We start from the raw sequence: 18,375 nt of genomic DNA, 5'->3' as shown, positions 1-18,375 counted from the left end.
TAGACAGTAATACCCCGCCAATAATTCACGGTGCCTCGTAAAAAGTCGACATTAAACCGCCCCGGGCCTACAAATCACCGGTGCCAAATTATGAGTTCGCTTTACTTCGCCAACGCGTTGTTTTCCAAATACCAACAAGCTGCGGCGAGCTGCCCCGCTCTGCTCTTCACAGACTCTCCAACTTCTCCCTCCACGTCTTCCTCTGCGTCTCCTGCCGGGTCTTCTTCGTGCGCCCTCGTGTCCAGCGGATACCACCATCATGTCTCCGGTGGGAGAGGCGTCGGAGCGCTCCCTTTCCCTCCCTCCTCCTCTACTACTTCTTCTTCTCCTTCCTCCTCCTCTTTTCCCTCCTCCTCTTCTTCCTCATCGTTCCGTTTGTCTCTTTCGGGACTGAACGGGAGCAGCGGGGATACTCAGCCCGGCTCGCATCATTTCAACCCCGCAGAAGTATGCACAGGAGGGGCTTACAGCGCGCATGGAGCCGGGCCGCTGTGCTCCTCTCTGCAGGGATGCGCCGCGGAGAGATACTCCGGAGAATCTCAGCTGTGCTCTCTAGCTGCCAGGCTCCCAGAGCCGGCCTGCAGGAGGCAGAGTAGCCCGGAACAACGGCGACAGCTAAACGAAGAGAGGCTACGGATATACCCTTGGATGAGAAGCTCAGGTGAGAGCAGAGGGGGGGGGGGGGGGTGGGGGTGAGGGGGAGTAGAAAGAGGAGGTGGGGGTGGTGGTGGGGTATGGGTTGGGTTGTGAGGGGGGGGGGGGGGGGGGGGGCGTTGGAAAAGTTAGAGGAGGTGATGAGAGCACTTGAGAGGCCTCACAGGTGAAAGAGAGATTTTAACGGGGGAGGCACGGGAGGAGAATGTTTTCTTAAGGATAGTTGGGGAAAGCGACGGGAGGCGGTGGTGATGGTGATTGTGTGTGTGTGTGTGTGTGTGTGTGTGTGTGTGTGTGTGTGTGTGTGTGTGTGTGTGTGTGAGTATGTGTGTGTGTGTGTGTGTGTGTGTGTGTGAGACAGAGAGATAGAGAGAGAGAGAGAGAGAGAGAGAGAGAAAGAAGAGAAAGAGAGAGTGAAGGGGGTTATTAGTTCGATCCAATAATTACGTTAAGAGCTCTTTAAACTGTTGGCCCGGTTGCGCAGCGGCCACTGCCGGTAGCTGAACTATGCCTGCCTGTCTCTTTCTCCCTGTCACTTTTTTTACAACCCTCCTCTCTCTCTTTGCAGATCTTTTATTGCTCTGCGACCTCCATAAAACCATAATTTAAGACTTGGTGAATATTCATTAGGTGGTATTGTGTTTAAGAAGGGGGCAGGAGAACACAGGGGTGGCATTATCCCAAACTGTCTGAAACTGAGGAAAATCTCCAGAGAAAGTCTTCTTCTTCTTCTCCTCCCTGTGTTATCGCTCATATTCAGAGTTCGGCCCGGTTCAGCTCAGCCTTCTCTCCGGCCAGATAGTCTTGTGTGTGTTTCTGTCAGCACTATCAGGCCCAATGAAAGCCTATTGTGCTATTGTACTGTCACCACAATCCTCGACTAATATAAACACTATAAATTAGCAGATGGGTTTTGATCTCTGAATGCCTGCCCTTTCCCCCGATTGTAAAAGCCGGCTTTGTACGATAGCAGCGGGTTTGGATGCTGAATGGATGCGGGGCCTCGGAGCCTCGAACCACAACAAACACACAAGCACAAAGAGCATTTTTTATGTTGGAGTTAAAATGGTAAAAAAAAAAAAAAAAAAAAAACACACAAAAGAAAAAACGACAGCGTGCCAAAATTGGGTAATATGGCGAGCGCGTTTGTGCGTAAAAAATGCGTAAAAGTGAAGGATTAGCTCTTGAAAATAAGAACAACGCCGAACCAACATAGGAGACGTGGAAGCTCGTTAAAGCATGCGCGCTCCCTGTGTGAAATTGAGTAGAGGCCGCGCGCCTGCGTGTATTTTATGAATTGTTTTTATATGGATTTGCGTGCGTAAAAGTGGTTTATGTGGAAAACTGATCCATCCACTTCATGTTTAAAGATTACAAGTTTCAATTAAGTGTTTTTTTTGTCTTTCCCCATCAGAACTATCACCACACAGTCAAACTCACTATAATTTCTTTTTTAGAGCTCTCTCTCTCCTCATTAGCAGCAGCCTCCTGACAGCCACTAGACAGCTTTTCCTCATTCACTTCTGTCACCGTGTGATGATAGAAAGAGAACTGGTGTAGTGGTGTTTGTGAGTGCTGCGTGTTAAAGAGGGTGTGAAGATGACTGCTACACGAACTGGAAATCATTTTATTTGTTTCAGGCTCATAAAGTCGAACATATTTGTTTGGGCTTTTGTTTTGAAGAGCAGAGTAGCAAAAAAAAAGATGGGAAACGCTTTAGAAAAAAAGTGTAATATACAATAATGAGATAGAATATCAATTGTGACAGTGATAGGAGAGGGAAGAGTGAGAGGGAAACTATTCTCTAGATTAGGTTACAAAAAGAGAGTGAATCATAAGTTCATAACGACAGTAATACAAAGTTTGAAGACATTAAGAGATTTGTGTTACAGGGAAATAGAAAACAGTTTTGTAACACACACACACACACACACACACATACACACACACAAACACACACACACACACATACACACACACACACCAGCAAAACATATTTCTTTCTCTTGGCACTTCTAATCTTTTTTCTTCTGTGTATCGTGTGTGTGCGTGTCTCTCTCTCTCTCTCTGTGTGTGTGTGTGTGTGTGTGTGTGTGTGTGTGTGTGTGTGTGTGTGTGTGTGTGTGTGTGTGTGTGTGTGTGTGTGTGTGTGTGTGTGTGTGTGTGCTTGTGTGTGTGTGTGTGGTGGGGGTCATACTACCAGCCAGCTTGTATAATGAATTTATAGATTTTAATTTAGATTCGATTCCAGTTCAAGGCGTCGGAAGATTATTGGAGGGGGAAAAGTCCCGGATGTTCCCGTTATCACTGGCGAATAAGACAAACACACGAGCACTTATTAAGGAAGGAGGCGCTCGAGCTCTTGCGGGGGCACGCGCATGCGCATACACGCACATTAACTTACACGCTAGTCGTTTTTATACACGTATTTTTGTCTATCACTGTGTGTGTGTGTGTGTGTGTGTGTGTGTGTGTGTGTGTGTGTGTGTGTGTGTGTGTGTGTGTGTGAGTACAATACATTCCCTTGTTGTTGTTGATTGCCAGAGAATTCCAACTCCAGCTCCTCGAGCGTGAACAAATCATCGCCGACAGCTCGAGACCAGAAAAATATTACCAATGGAGATGAATTCTTCCTTTCTCTCTCTCTCTCTCTCTCTCTCTCTCTCTCTCTCTCTCTCTCTCTCTCTCTCTCTCTCTCTCTCTCTCTCTCCCTCTCACACACACACACACACACACACACACACATACTTCATCTCACACACGTACACGCGCTGACATTCAGTCACTCACACATACTGATCGCTGTCTTCAATAAACTGTGGCGCGCGCGCACAGAAATGGGACTTTTAGTTTAACACGGTGATGAGCGTTGGATTTAAGGAAAGACATCTTCCTGGAGGGCGGTGCGCTTAGTTCACAGGATTAAATAGACTGTGAATATATATTGGAGATAAAATATGATCTTTTTAAAAATTGAATATTTGGAATTCATGAAAGTGTAGAGTAAGATATTTTAAAAATGCAAATATAGAAAAAGGAAAATAACATAGGAACATATTGTATGTTTTTTGTATGTTTGTGAATTAGGCTGATTTAATATATTTTTTTAAATTATATTCAGTGAGCTCAAGACAGATTTTCGGCGTGTGTGTGTGTGTGTGTGTGTGTGTGTGTGTGTGTGTGTGTGTGTGTGTGTGTGTGTGTGTGTGTGTGTGTGTGTGTGTGTGTGTGTGTGTGTGTGTGTTTGTGACTGAGAGATTTATGCAAAAATGTAAGAATTAAAAACCACAGACAAACCCACTGAAAGCTTCATCATCATCATCATCTCCTGACACTGTTTATTATTGTAACACATCTATGACACGCTTATCTCATCCAGCGAGCACACACACACACACACACACACACACACACACACACACACACACACAGTAACACTTACAACACAGACAGGACTTATTATTAGCAGTGAAGTGTAATAACATTTCAGATGTGGAGCTTTGGTGAGAAAATTCTGGAATTAAGTTGTCATACACAAGCGGTAGTTCAGAAATACAAAACATTCATATATCTGGATCATTATTTTTATTTTAATACTTCATGTTATCTTTAAAGCTGCTTCTACACTGCTGGGAATTCTGTTGATTCCTTTAAAGGCAGGAATGTGTCTTTAAATTTCCTCCAAAGTAAGATAAGGTATAAGCACTGTCCTTTATATTTTCATGTGTATATTCTATGCTTTAAAGTAGTCAAATGTGAGTATTTTGGGGACTGTAAACTACTGGAATGAGCCTCTAAAATGTTGTGCAAAGATTTCACTTATAGAATAGAATGTGGGCTTCCTCCCAGGTTGCCAAAAACTTCAGATTCCCAGACAAAAAACAGGACATGACCTCAGTGTCCTCCGGCCTGGACCCCATATACACGTATACATGTGCAGCAGTCCTGCGCTGAGTGCAATAAAGCTTTTTATCTGCATCTGTCAAACAGCAGCGAGGACAGTTTGAGCGTGGAAAGCTTGTACTCTCTTGTCCTCTTCGCCAGAAAAAAGCTTCGAAAATCAATATCACATCAAAGTAAATCCATTTTCTTTCTTCAGCTCATTTACACCCCGAAAACAAACAGCTGGAGGCTGAAGATTAAAGTCCCAAAGATTAATGTAAGACCTGCTCAAAGGTAATCTTAGCTGCATTATAAAAAAAAAGTGTTTAAACAGGCTTATTTTGTGTCTGATTAGTAAGATTTCATCTGCTGATCTCCTCCCAACAGAAGAGCCTCGAACGGTTAAAGAAGTGAAAACATTTAGATTGTAAATTGTCCATCTAGCCCTGGCTCGCTGCTCTAACGTGACTCTGTGTATTTCCTGTGTTTACATCCTCGTCCTCTCTTCTCTGTGCCATCCACACATTCACGAGGCTTCGGCTAAACACCGGCTAACGCTGTTAAAGTCCAAACAAACAGTCACAAAGCCCAGGCTGATTCTTTACAGTCTGGTCACTGCAGTTTTTTTTTTTATAGCAGCTCAGATGACCTGCAGCTTGAGCCTGCATGAGCTTATTTACAGATTCCTGTGCAGAGCAGCAGACATGCAGCAGCGGCAGCAGCAGCAGCAGCAGCATCAAACCCCCCCCCCCCAAAAAAAACCACAGGGTGCAGATTTGTTAGAAAAAGATGCTAAAGCTTTATTTGGAGCACCCATGCAGAGCTCAATAACAGCCTTCCAGTGAGTTGTAACATGTAGGATTTAAAGTTTGATCCTGAATGTGACGTCTCAGAGACTGTGAAACGACCTCTGCAGAGGGAAATGAGTTTAGATGTTTCTGAGCTGTGAAAATGTGACCCAGTTTCTCTTTAACCTTCGGGCGTCGCGTGACCTCGCGGAGACAGGAGGTCAGCGCGGCTTCTGTGCTCTTACTCACCAAGTCACTCGAGCATATTTCACACGAAGAGCAATGGATTTTTTTTTTCTTCCCTTTTTCTTATAATCGAATTAGCGACGCTCTAACAAGACCGTTTTACACTAGCAGCCTGGCTCACAGGCCTCTGTGCACATCCACCTCCATTATCAGCAACTATCAGTCCCATCTTGTATCTTTTTCCAATCTTAAATTCCTACCTTTCATAGCTGCGTGGTAGATGGAGCTGTGTTCTTTCTCCTCTGAGGGTAAACACTGAAGTAAATAGTGAAGACTGGTCCCAAACAGACAGCTGAACCCACAGTTTAACCACATCATTGGTAACTGCTTTATGGTGTTTACCAAACCACAAGTCAGATGTGTTTGCCAGGAAGTGAAGGTGATGACTGTGTCAAGGCGGCAACTGGATGCCAGGTTGAGACTGGAGCAAGTGGGGAAAAAAAGTGAGATACAAAGAAGTGATTTAAGGTTCAAATTTAATAATAGTAATAATAAATAAATCAATGCTTTTATTAAAACATCTTTATAATGCACAATTGAGACAATATAGAAATAATGATGAATAATTAACAGTAGTTAAATGAACACATGTTTTATTTTAAATATTCACTGACAGTGTGAAGTAAACATTTCTAAATTAAAATCATAACTGAGAATTTGAAGTTCTAAAGTCAGAATTATGAGACGCTGAGTTAACTTTTGTACTTAAGTTAACATCTTATTTTGCTATCTCATGATTTTGACATAAGATTTTGACATGTTTGGACACTGTAGTGTGGAAATGATACACAAAATGATTTTTTTTTTAATTTAAACTTACTTAATCAAAATTATAACTCATACTCATTGATCTTGAAAACACATATAATTTAATATAATAAATATATAAGTTTTTACTTAAAAAGTCAACATTCACAATAATCATTTTGACTAAATTCCTCCATTTGTTTCCAGTTCAACCTTCCATACATTTGGAACTCAATAAATAAATAAATAAATAAATAAATAAATAAATAAATAAATAAATAAATAAATAAATAAATAAATAGCATTCTCTGCAGATTATTTCACATGACTTGAACAACATAAACGTATCTAAGGTAAATGCAGCCTACTTTCATTGCTGCTATTGTATATAAAACACAGAGTCCATCTGTGAAAGAAGACCGTCTCTATGAGTGTAGAGCAGGTCTGACAGGATATATGTGCTTTTATGTGCGCAGGTGTCGAGAAGCGGCGCGGTCGCCAGACGTACACGCGCCACCAGACGCTCGAGCTGGAGAAGGAGTTCCACTTCAACCGGTACCTCACGCGGAGGCGGAGGATAGAAGTCGCGCACCTGCTCTGTCTGACTGAACGGCAGATCAAGATCTGGTTCCAGAACCGGAGGATGAAGTATAAGAAGGAGAACAGGGTGACGGAGAGCGGCCTCTCAACGACGGCCTTACCGACTGCTGAAGAAGAAGAGGAGGAAGAGGAAGATGAGTGACAATCACTCTAACGTATACTGTAACTTTTAAGATGAGAAACTGTAAATCAGCATTAAAGGTGTTTTAGCTCTTAGCTCTGGCATTACATTTTCACCAGTGATGTAAAAGTAGCAGAAATCAAACGTCCAGCCAACTACTGCCAGTATGAGCACAATAACAAGCATTTACTTTATAACGATAGTCTGTATCAATGTAGCTGTTTTCCTTTAGTGTTAGATATATTGAGAGCATTACACATGTATAATCCTTTTATGATATGACTCATCTGATCTGCAACAGAGGACGACTGAAACAGCAGCACTTGTGATTTCTGTGCATACAAAGCGTGTTGTCAGTGTTAATGTTGCCTGTACACTGTAGTAAGTGGTAGAAGACTGGAATAGTTGGATTATTGGCTTAGTGCCACATTTTTATTTTGGAGTATAGATGGACTGTTACCCAGATTTTTAGAAACACTGAGGACATGAGGCTGAATTCCTCCAGCTGTATTTAAATAATAGGCTAATTTAAAAAAAAAAAAAATCATATCACAAAAAAAAAATTTCAGATTTCCTTTGACTGTTCAATTGTGATATTTTCTTTAAATTGGATGTCTTCCCCAATACTTTAAGTGTTCTTTTTCATCCTATATCTTCACTTATATTCTGGTGTTTCTTTAGCATATTCAGCATTACACAAATATCAAAAATCAACCTTAAAAAGTGTCTCTAGTATTAATGTGACCTCTGTGTTCTCAGTGGCTCTGACTGTGTTTGACCGTGTTAATAGAAAGCATGCTGATCTTGTACATGAAATGAAGGGATGCTAAGCTAATGTAGCTGATGGTGGCAGTCCTAACTAACAATGTGATGTTTCATTTAATAACTCTAAAAAAAAAAAAAAAAAAAAACAATCTGTCCAAATGAAATTGGAATAGAAGGGATGTCTTTTTTTTTTTTTAAAAGAAAAAAGTTGACCAATGAGTTTGTGCACCTTTGGATTTTAGCATCTCCTTGAATGAATGACATGCTTTTAAAATGAATTATATACTGGTTTGTTTGTCTTCATTTTTCTGTATTTGCACCTGTGTTTTTCCTGTTGCTTGACTCATAACCATCCAGACTAAACTGCACTTGTTTTTTCTTGTATGTAAATAATAAAAAAAAAAAAAGTTGAACGCAATGAGCTTCTTTTTTCTTTTCTTTTTGGGGTCATCTTTGAGCTTCCATACTACCTGGAAAGGTTCCAGCGGTAGCAGCTGCGTTTGAGGTTATTTCATGTGCTGTGTGTCTTTTGGAAGATAGAACCACTTTATAAAATGAAAACAATACGACTACTAACACTATCACACTGTCAGGAGAAGGAGGAAAGACCGTTTAGGATAATAGCAGGTCATCCGTAAAAAAAAAAGGTCTGGGACAATAACTTCAACATGTGGTTTTCTCTAAATCTGGATTGGTCTACGAGGAGAAAAAAAAAAAAACGACAGCATTTATTTCATCCAGTCATGCTTTAACTTTTGAAATATTATCCCACCACTGCTGAAATATGTATTAAATATAATGCAACTTCCACAAACTCAACCGTTTGGTGGAGTAAAAGTATCAAGTATTATGAATCAAAGCAGTTCCTGTGTAAAAGTAGACGTGGCATATAGTCCATTCCAGGTCTATTTCCTGTGTCATCACTCAGTTTATATTTAGTGTGAAAACAGTTTCCATCAGTCATCTTTAAAGCAGGGAGTCATTTCATATGTCAGCTTGTCGAAGCTTTTTTCTATAAGAACCACATTGTATCCATTGTAAATCTGATGTGAGGATACAAATATGTATTGAGTTGGGTTCGGCTTTCACATGTGAAAAGTCCTCAGAGACATCTCAAGCACATTCACACATTCTGTACTTGTACGTGAGGAATGTCCACACAGTTCAGTTGTGTTCTGTTATCATCTGATCATTAAAGTTATTCAAAAGAGATTGTTTTGTTTTAAGGTAATTTTATTTCTAAGCCTAAAAACTAGTGTCCCAGATTATAAAATCTACTAATTCTGAAATGATTTGACACGAGGAATATTATTAATATATGTGCCATCAGTCTTCTGATTTAACAAGGAATCATCTCAGGGATATCATAATGATATGAAGTGTTGATATAATGTATTGGATTCATATTGCACAGTGTCTCATTCCCCTCACATGCATCCCGCAGTACAATCGTGATGAAGTTGTGACATCCTTTATAGGTGTTCACTTTGACTTGAGACTGTAATCGTTACTTTCACACATTATAAAGCTGCAGCTGTGAGTGCCAGTGAGCTCTTAAAATGTCCTCACCTTGTTTACAGGTTTAAATGTATGAACCACACCCCCCACCCCCACCCCCCTCCTCTCTGTTACCTCTAATAGTACTGAAAGCTACACTTCGTCTTCCCGCATCTTTATTTAGCGGTTACACAACCAGAACATAACATATATGATATACTAAAATAACATATAAAGAAGATTATAAGAGTGCTTCTGCATCATAGTGTATTCCATCTACACAGGGGTGTTTACAGCTTTACTATCACGTGAGGTCACGTGGGGACTACATTTTTAACAACGTAAAACGGAAATGAATGTACAATTTGTAAATATGAAATATCCTCCTCAAAATATAATTATGTGACATTTCTCCAACCGCTGATGAAGAACATGGTCATATTTGGTCATGGATGTTTTTATTTTTTTTTATTTTTGCTCCTTTTTTTTCCTTTAGGCTCCATCATATGAGGGTTTTATTTCCTGAAAGCGACAGAAACGCTTCTTCCTGTGTGTGTTTGATCTGTTTAGTTAGTTGAGTTGCGAAGTGACGACAAAACTGAACACACATAGACTGTCACATATATATTAGGGATGACGTCGGCTTTACTATTTCACAACACTGGGATTCAGATGCAGTAATACTCAGATATCTCTTTATTACTCTTTATATATAAAAAAAAAAAAACACACCAACAAATGACGGTGAAGTCTGGTGAGCATTTTGTTTTCCATCACCTACTCAACGCGTTTATAATAAAATAAATGACCAACTTGACAAGAAACAGCGCGCTGCACGTGCATTTCCCGCCAAACTAACAGATTTTTTACGTGTAACTGGAACGATTTGTAATTTTAAAACACAAAGTTATAATAACAGCCTTTTACATATTTCCTAATAACAATCCCCTCTAGCTTTTTTTCTAATTAAAGGTGAACTTGGAGCCTTTCAGGTTTGTCTTATTTTGAAGGGGAACTGAATTATCCACATAATATCTGGAGATGTGTTCATGCCTGCCGTTATTTTGATGTTTTAAAACCAAAGCAGAAGATTATTTAGACACACAAGCGTTGTACAATGACCCTTACCTCACAGCTCCAAGCAGCCCGCAGACACTGCTCAGCTACCAACTCTCTCTAGCTCTGCGTGTCAAAAACATCCAAGTCTGCTCTATTCAAGTTAGACAAAGTTTCACCAAATCCTCTTCTTCTCAGGGTCCTCGTCTGTCCGTGGAACCAAAAAGACCTCATAAAGTGAGTGAACAGATAGAGGAGGTAGGTGGGGGGGGGGGGGGGGGGGGGGGGGGGGTTAGCAGGTCCTAATGTCTTTATTGCATCCATGAAAAGGCCGGAAACCCCTATAAAAAGCAACAAACACACAGAGAAAGCAACAGGACGAGGGAGCGACGGCCTCTTTGTGCCTACTGCGTTGAGTCGCTGCTTTTTTTTTAATTTAAGTTAATTTTTAACTCGGGGACATTTACTGAGAGGAAACGTTGGATCCTAGTCTGCTGTTAACCAGACACTGTGCGGTTTGGAGAGGTCACATTTGGGTCAAAAGGGCTAGAATTAAAATGTTTTGGGTCCTTGCTTTGTGATCCGTCCAGGAGTTAGTTTGCAACTCACCTTTATTTAGTCTCATTGATAGGAGAGAATGTTGTACACATGGATTTATTCCAACTGTTAATTAGATAGATAATAATACAGAAAGATGATCATGAACTAGTGAGGAAAGTAGTCTGCGGGGATAAAAATGGAATATTTTGGCTTTTTAAAAATGCGCATTTACGCACGTAAACTCATCCAATAAGCTGGTGATGTTATTAGAGAGTTTCTGTAAATGTGTCAATTTAAAAGTTAATATCACTTACAATAGATTCAGCATGTTGGCCGTTATTAAGAGGGTTTTTTTTAGAAGAAACGCGAATAGTCTGTGTCATATTGCAGAGAAATGAGAGTCGGGAGGTTTTACATTTGGGTGTAACTTCATTAACGCAGAGGAAGCACGTTTCCTCTAAACACCAGCCGTTCAAATTCAGCTTCAGGTGAGATTCCACGTCTCTGATTCGAGTCAAATTCTTACTACATCCTGCTGCTTGGACGTATTTTTTTGGTATGAAAAAAAAAAAATCCCTGCACTGTGTTTGTCATCTTTGCAGCGTCTCTGAGCATCCTGCGGCTCCGGGCCTGCAGGCCGTTAAAATGGGTGACGTGTTGCCGCATTGCGAAATCATTTTTTAAATTATATATATATATATCTATCTATACAGCACGGTGTTTCAGGGGGCCTGCACCGACACTCAGGTGATGCTGCTGTTGTTCTGTCTGTAAAAATCACCACCGGGCTCTATTTCTATTTCCAAGTTCATTTTATACAGTGTGTCATGCAGCATTTCATCCCCTGCGGCACGAAGCATGGTCGCCTCAGTTAAACACAATATAATATAATCTATAGCTATTTATTTATTTTTGCTCTGGGGCAGAAAATGTATTTAATACAATCCAACCACATGACTTACCATCATATAAACTAATGTGGCTGCTAATAATGTGGATTTCCAATTTCCTTCCACCGGTGTTTTCCGTTTTCTCGCGTTATGGAGCAGCCGCCCCAGACTGCAGGCTTCAGCTCGGAGCTGCTTTCATTCAAAAACACCTTCTTTTTTTTCTTTTTTTTTTTAGTGGGTGCACATTTACTGGCTTATAGGCGTCAGGTCTGGTTAGAAAACGCTGTGTGAGTGTCCCTTTATTGCAAGGACATAGAGTATATGTGGTGTAAATAATTCTTCTGGTCGGCTATTTTCACATTCAACAAAATATCACCAGATTATCATTAAAATCATGTATAGATTAATTTGTTTATTCTGTATTAAACCTGCTGAATTATGATATCTGATAATATGTCTTTTTATTCACTGTGAGTTCATTATTTGAACCTTCTTGTTATAAATGTTAATAATGTATATATGAAAACCTCTGATGTGGGTCATTCACATACCAAGTCCAACATCAGTAAATATATAGTGTAACCTATAGTTAGCTGGCCGTGTTGCCTTCAAGTAACAAACACACACATTAAACATGGTGAAAGATAAGAAGTCAACAGGAGTTCAATTCTCCATTTCTCCTTTCTTCTTTTTCTTACTGCTTTTTAAAAAAAAGGGGGCAGAAGAAGAAGAAGAAGAAGAAGAAGAAGAAGAAAATGGCGGCGGTGGAGAGAATGAGAGAAAAAGAGGAGGAGCAGCTCCCCTCTAACAGCGCTCCATGAAGAAATGCAATAAATTCCTTGTTGTTTTATGAAAATTTACAACTTTGTGATACAAGTTTATGAGTGGCCGCGCGCAGGGATTGGCCGACGGGCTGGTCATGTGGACGAGCTTAACGTGAACATGAACTTTTTATGATTTCCCCAAGTGGCTATATTGCTGCTGCTGCTGCTCTCCTCTCCGGCCGAGCAGCCGCTTCTCCTCTGGCGAGACGCCCGCACGGAGCCCCGGCAACCAGCGAAGGAAATGAACGTCCTGGCTGTAATTAAACGGACTAGTTAATGAGAATACTAGTTGTGACTGTGGAAACCGGCACGAGGAGACGCTGACAACAACCCTCCCCCCCCTCACCCCCCACCACCCCCACACCTCTCCTACCACCCTCCTCCTCACTCCTCCGCCTCCCTCCTCCTGCTCTTCCTCTCCTTCCTCTTCTTCCTCCTCCGCTATGGCTGCGCTCTCCGTCTGGTCTCGTGCTGCTGTCTACGGTAAATCGGCGGACCTACACGAGGACAGTTCCGCTGTGATGAGGCGAAGACTGAACCGGGGAAACCATCCCGGTGATGACCTCATTTATTCCTTTTTTTAAAAAAATGATTATTTCAACATTTTATTCATTTTGTCACATGTCACCGCGAGGATGATGATTATGATGATGAAGATGACGGTGTTTTGACGACTGGGTGACAGCAGGGGGAACGCCCCCCCCCCACCACCACAAGTCCTACACCAACCTCCCCTTCCACCCCCCCACCCCCCCACCCAACACTCCCCCACCCATTCCAATTCCTCCTCATCCTCATCCTCCTCGCGCCGCCACCCCTCCATCCAATTACCATCCATCCATCCGGTCTACACACGGCAGAGCTGTCTCGTGCCATTCTTTGGGGGTGCCTGGCTGCCTGCACGCGGGACGCCCTATAAGTGAGCTGCAGGTGTGTGTGTGTGTGTGTGTGGGGCTCGTGACGGATTATCAACAAACGGTAAGAGCACGTTCCCCTCCTCTCCGCGCGCTACCGGGTCTGCATGCGCATTGTTAAAGGAGCAAAACAAGTCCGAAACAACTGCAGCGCTTTGCGTGATTCCGCTGCTTGTGTCTCATACATTAAGGTTATAAATGATGCCTTACTTTTTTTCCATCGCAGATTAAAGCTTTTCCTTGTTGGATTAGTTGGAATAGGCTCCGTGATGAATTATCCAGATGAATTGGCCCTCTAAGTGGTGGGATTAGCTGCGGAAGAGCTATACATCGGTTAAAAGTCTGGTGTTTCAGATCCGGAAGATTAGCTCATGTCTTTTTCTTTTTTGTGTGTGTGTGTGTGTGTGTGTGTTGCTGTTGCCCCAAGCCGTGAGCAGTGAACGGAGGGAGGGTAGATATGTGTGTTAATGAGAGTGAGACTGGCTTTGATGTGAGGGCAGGTGTGCTGAGACTGTTCAATCACTATCTCATAGCACTTATTGTAGAAGAGAGACATTGCTCTTGTAGTTCTTGCCAGATGTTTCTGTTTCCGTCTTCAGCTGGCTGCAGATACACTAACTGTAAGTTGTGCTCTCTCTCACACTCTCTCTCTCTCTCTCTCTCTTTCTTCTCTTTCTCTCTGTGTGTGTGTGTGTGTGTGTGTGTGTGTGTGTGTGTGTGTGTGTGTGTGTGTGTGTGTGTGTGTGTGTGTAGCTCTCCTTTTGTAATCTTCTTGTATGTGTTTTTTTTAAAATCAATTCACTTCCAGATCACAGTGGAAGAGCTTCCAGGTTCTTTCAGTTGACTGACAGCAGTGTGTGTGTGTGTGTGTGTGTGTGTGTGTGTGTGTGTGTGTGTGTGTGTGTGTGTGTGTGTGTGTGTGTGTGTGTGTGTGTGTGTGTGTGTGTGTGTTTTTTTGCGTGCGTGCAGACACAGGAATGTTTTTCTGTCTTGGTTCGTCCAGCCCACTTTTATGACTTTGTTTCCCCTCTCATTTCCTCCCTGCAGCGGACACAAACACACACACACACACACACACACACACACACACACACACACACACACACACACACACACACACACACACACACACACACACTGACTCACAGACACATCTGCAGGTCTGTCTCTTACTTCTCTCTTTGGTCTCTCCCCAATTTGTTGCAGTCTCACATATCAAACACCTCGACTTGGAGGAGGGAATCCCTTCATGCCCAAGACACACACACACACACACACACACACACACACACACACACACACACATAAGAAGCCATTTCTGCCTCCTGGCCTAACAATAATTCCACAGTATTTGCTTCATCTCCATATCTTTTCAATGTGGTTTTAAATGTCAGTGCTCTGCTGTATGTCATTAATCTTGTAATAAGTGGATGTTTGCATGATTTCCACTACTGTGTGTGACAGCACTCAGCTGCTCATTTGTATTTGAGGCCATTCAACTTGGTGTCCTATAGAAATGAAATACAACTAGATATTATTATTATTATTATTATTATTATGTATTATTATTATTGTGGTGGGTGATTGCAGTGTCTGAATTCAACTATATGACTGAAATTCCCAAGTATATTGTCATGGTGTGCAGCTGACTGGGCCACAGTCTGTATAGAGATTCATTGGTCTGTCTGATATAGAAGAAAAGTTTATAAATGATGTGGAATCAACAGGTAAATAAGATGAGTCATTAGTTGCTTTATTTATTGTATTTATTCATAATCAAACACAAGAAAATTGACACACATTTGTACAAAACAGACACAAACGTTCCTATCAGAGACACCGCAGGATAAGAACACGTGTAAAATCAAAAACTCGACAGAAATACAGTCACTTCTATAACTTTCTCATCTTTAATCAAAGGTAAAATTATTGTTAAAAAAAAAAATAGAAAACAGTGTAAGTGGATTTAGAGTATAATCATACACACTAGTCTTTAGCAGCAGTGCTGGACTGCAGTCGCTCCAGCTCTGTCAACACTCATTCCAAAAGCAGCTCAACATTTTTTATGACGTTCTTTTTTATCACTAGAGCAGCCTTCATGTTACACACATCTTCAGACCAGAACGCTGATATAGTACAATCCAAACAAAACTTTGGATTCTGTTCAGTCATTCTTTTTCTTGTTGTTGTTTTAGATCCACTGCCAAGCGTTTTTATTGGGTGCTTGAATATCTTGCGTATGTCAGATATGATAGTGCTTAGGATACTAGGCTGTCATAATAAAGGCTGGTTGCTTTAAATACATAACCGGTTCCTTTCTTTATCATTTAATTTCTTTATTACTGATATTTCATCGCTACATTGGCTCACCGATAAAACATATTATTTAGACGTAGAGACAAATAAACATTAACCTATATAGTGCGTATGTAATGTAATGTCATTTTTTTTTTTTTAGAAATGTTCACACAGATTTATACTAAATGTTTAAGTGTAAATGTTACCCTTAATATATAGTGAGTACACCCAGTCTCCTCAGTACGGGTTGCAATAAAGTGACTCTCTGCAATGCAGTCATTTTATAGCTTGTGTTGTGTGTCTCTATACTGGAGCAGAAGAATGTATTATTATATACAACTATTCTTAATATTATTCATAATTAATTGCAATATGTTGTCTATAATGGTATAATAGTATATAATTAAAGGCTATAGCTCCAACATGTATGTCTTATTTCTAGGCTATTTAAGTAGCGGCAGCATTATTAGCTATCTGTAGGTGTGTTTAATAGTGTAGGGTTACTCAAAAAAAAAAAAAAAAAAAAAAAACAAAGGACAAAAACTTAAATAAATGTTGTGTCTTTATATGTATTTTTTATTTGCCGTTGAGTGACACGTATTAAACATGTCGCAGTGTGACTGAGTGATTAAGGTTGCAGTAAGAAGCCGACGGGCTCAAGTCAAGTTCATAAGTTTATTTACACAAAGAAGCATTGTACAATTCATATAAACACGCGCATGTATATTCATATCATCAGTACACATCAATGTACAGCGGCTTGCTTCAGATCATGTATGTTATATATCATACACATGGCTACTTCCTGCCAAATATTATAGTCAACGGTCACACATGCAGTCGACATACGGACAATTATCAACTAAGACTAATATTGTACAATATCAGCTCAATGAGTAAAATATTAATAGATAACCTAAATTAATCCAAGCTGTGCAGTATCCGGTTGTGTCTTACTGTAATGCTGATTGACCAGGTCCTCTGAGCTCTGTGTGTGTGTGTGTGTGCTGTGGAGAAAACTGACTCACACATGAACCTCAGTGAGGATCCAGCAGCAGCAGCAGCAGCAGTAGTAGCAGCAGCGGCGGCGGTGGCCTGGCTGTAACCCGGCCAGGACCGTGTGCTGCTGCTCGGCACCGAGCTCCGAGCGTGGAGCCCCCCCCCAACAAGCTCCTGCAAAACGCTCTGGTGCCATCTAGCGTCGTGATGACGACAGTACCGATAGTTCCCAAACACACACACACACACACACATATATATAACTTCTCCCCCTCAGGGCACTCATCACTTGCTCTTGCTCATGCGTTCAAAGACTTCTACTCACGCACGCTATGCCGTCACGGTGTCAATGCCTATGTGTCCTTGTCGCCGTTAGACGATGTGATGTGCTGTTAGCCGCCACGTGTGTGTGTGTGTGTGTGTGTGTGTGTGTGTGTGTGTGTGTGTGTGTGTGTGTGTGTGTGTGTGTGTGTGTGTGTGTGTGTGTGTGTGTGTGTGTGTGTGTGTGCGTGCGAGCTCTGCATTGTATTAGCTGTTGACAAACTGATGATATGCCCGCGACTTCACTTATTTGTCCTCTCAGTGGCGCTTTGGAATGACACAACACCAGACATGATGAGAGGCAGAGAGTGTGCGTATGTGTGTGTGTGTGTGTGTGTGTGTGTGTGTGTGTGCGTGCGCCGGTGGCTGTGTAGTGTAGCCTACATTTTTGTCTTTTGTCCTGCTGGTTGCTGCCTTTCTCTCTCTCTCTCTCTCTCTCTCTCTCTCTCTCTCTCTCTCTCTCTCTCTCTCTCTCTCTCTGCGTTTACTTCAAAGAGAAAGAGAGAGAGACAGATTTGTGGCCTCTCTCTATCCAAGGTTAGGCCTGGCTGCTGTTACACTGTGCTGAATGAGGCGTGGAGAAAAAGCCATGCGCGCACCAGAACACACAAACGTGCCTTAAGTGGATTCTGTGCTTGAGTGCGCGCGTATAGTGCCCAATAAGAAATACAAGCTTAGGATGTAAAAAATTGTGCTGATTGGTCAGGGTCGCTGTTTCGATAAACAGTGTGTGTGTGTGTGTGTGTGTGTGTGTGTGTGTGTGTGTGTGTGTGTGTGTGTGTGTGTGTGTGTGTGTGTGTGTGTGTGTGTGTGTGTGTGTGTGTGTGTGTGTGTGTGCGTGCGCGTGTGTGTGTGTGTCAACATAATAACTCGTCCTTGCTCTGTGATTTCATCATCTTTACTGGTGCTCATCTGCAGATCTGCTGTGCATCCCCCCTTAAATATATGCATTCAGGTGCGTGCTAGTGTGTGTGTGTGTGTGTGTGTGTGTGTGTGTGTGTGTGTGTGTGTGTGTGTGTGTGTGTGTGTGTGTGTGTGTGTGTGTGCTTGTGTGAAAGAGAGAGAGAGCGAGAGAGATCATTTATAAAACCCCAGAGGAGGGAATGCTGGGAGGAGAAGGAGGGGGGATTGGGGGGGTGGTGGGTTGTGTTTAATTTATGACCCCAGCATCATCTGACTTTAATCCGGCATTCAAAATCACCTTCAGTGCATTACGATCGGATGGAAAATCAA

At 41.7% G+C, this 18,375-nt stretch overlaps 1 protein-coding gene across 1 annotated transcript; it reads left to right on the top strand.

The window, feature by feature from the left end:
* Positions 1 to 90: 90 nt before the first annotated feature.
* hoxb7a (homeobox B7a) lies at positions 91 to 8,202 on the top strand. Its single transcript, XM_062438565.1, has 2 exons — positions 91 to 661; positions 6,794 to 8,202. The coding sequence occupies exons 1-2, from the start codon at positions 91 to 93 to the stop codon at positions 7,057 to 7,059; spliced, it is 837 nt and encodes a 278-aa protein (XP_062294549.1). The 3' UTR covers positions 7,060 to 8,202.
* The last annotated feature ends 10,173 nt before the right edge of the window (positions 8,203 to 18,375 follow it).

The sequence above is a fragment of the Scomber scombrus genome, chromosome 18 (assembly GCF_963691925.1).
Source record: "Scomber scombrus chromosome 18, fScoSco1.1, whole genome shotgun sequence".
NCBI classification, from domain to species: Eukaryota; Metazoa; Chordata; class Actinopteri; order Scombriformes; family Scombridae; genus Scomber; species Scomber scombrus.
This window is presented reverse-complemented; position numbering and strand designations above follow the sequence as displayed.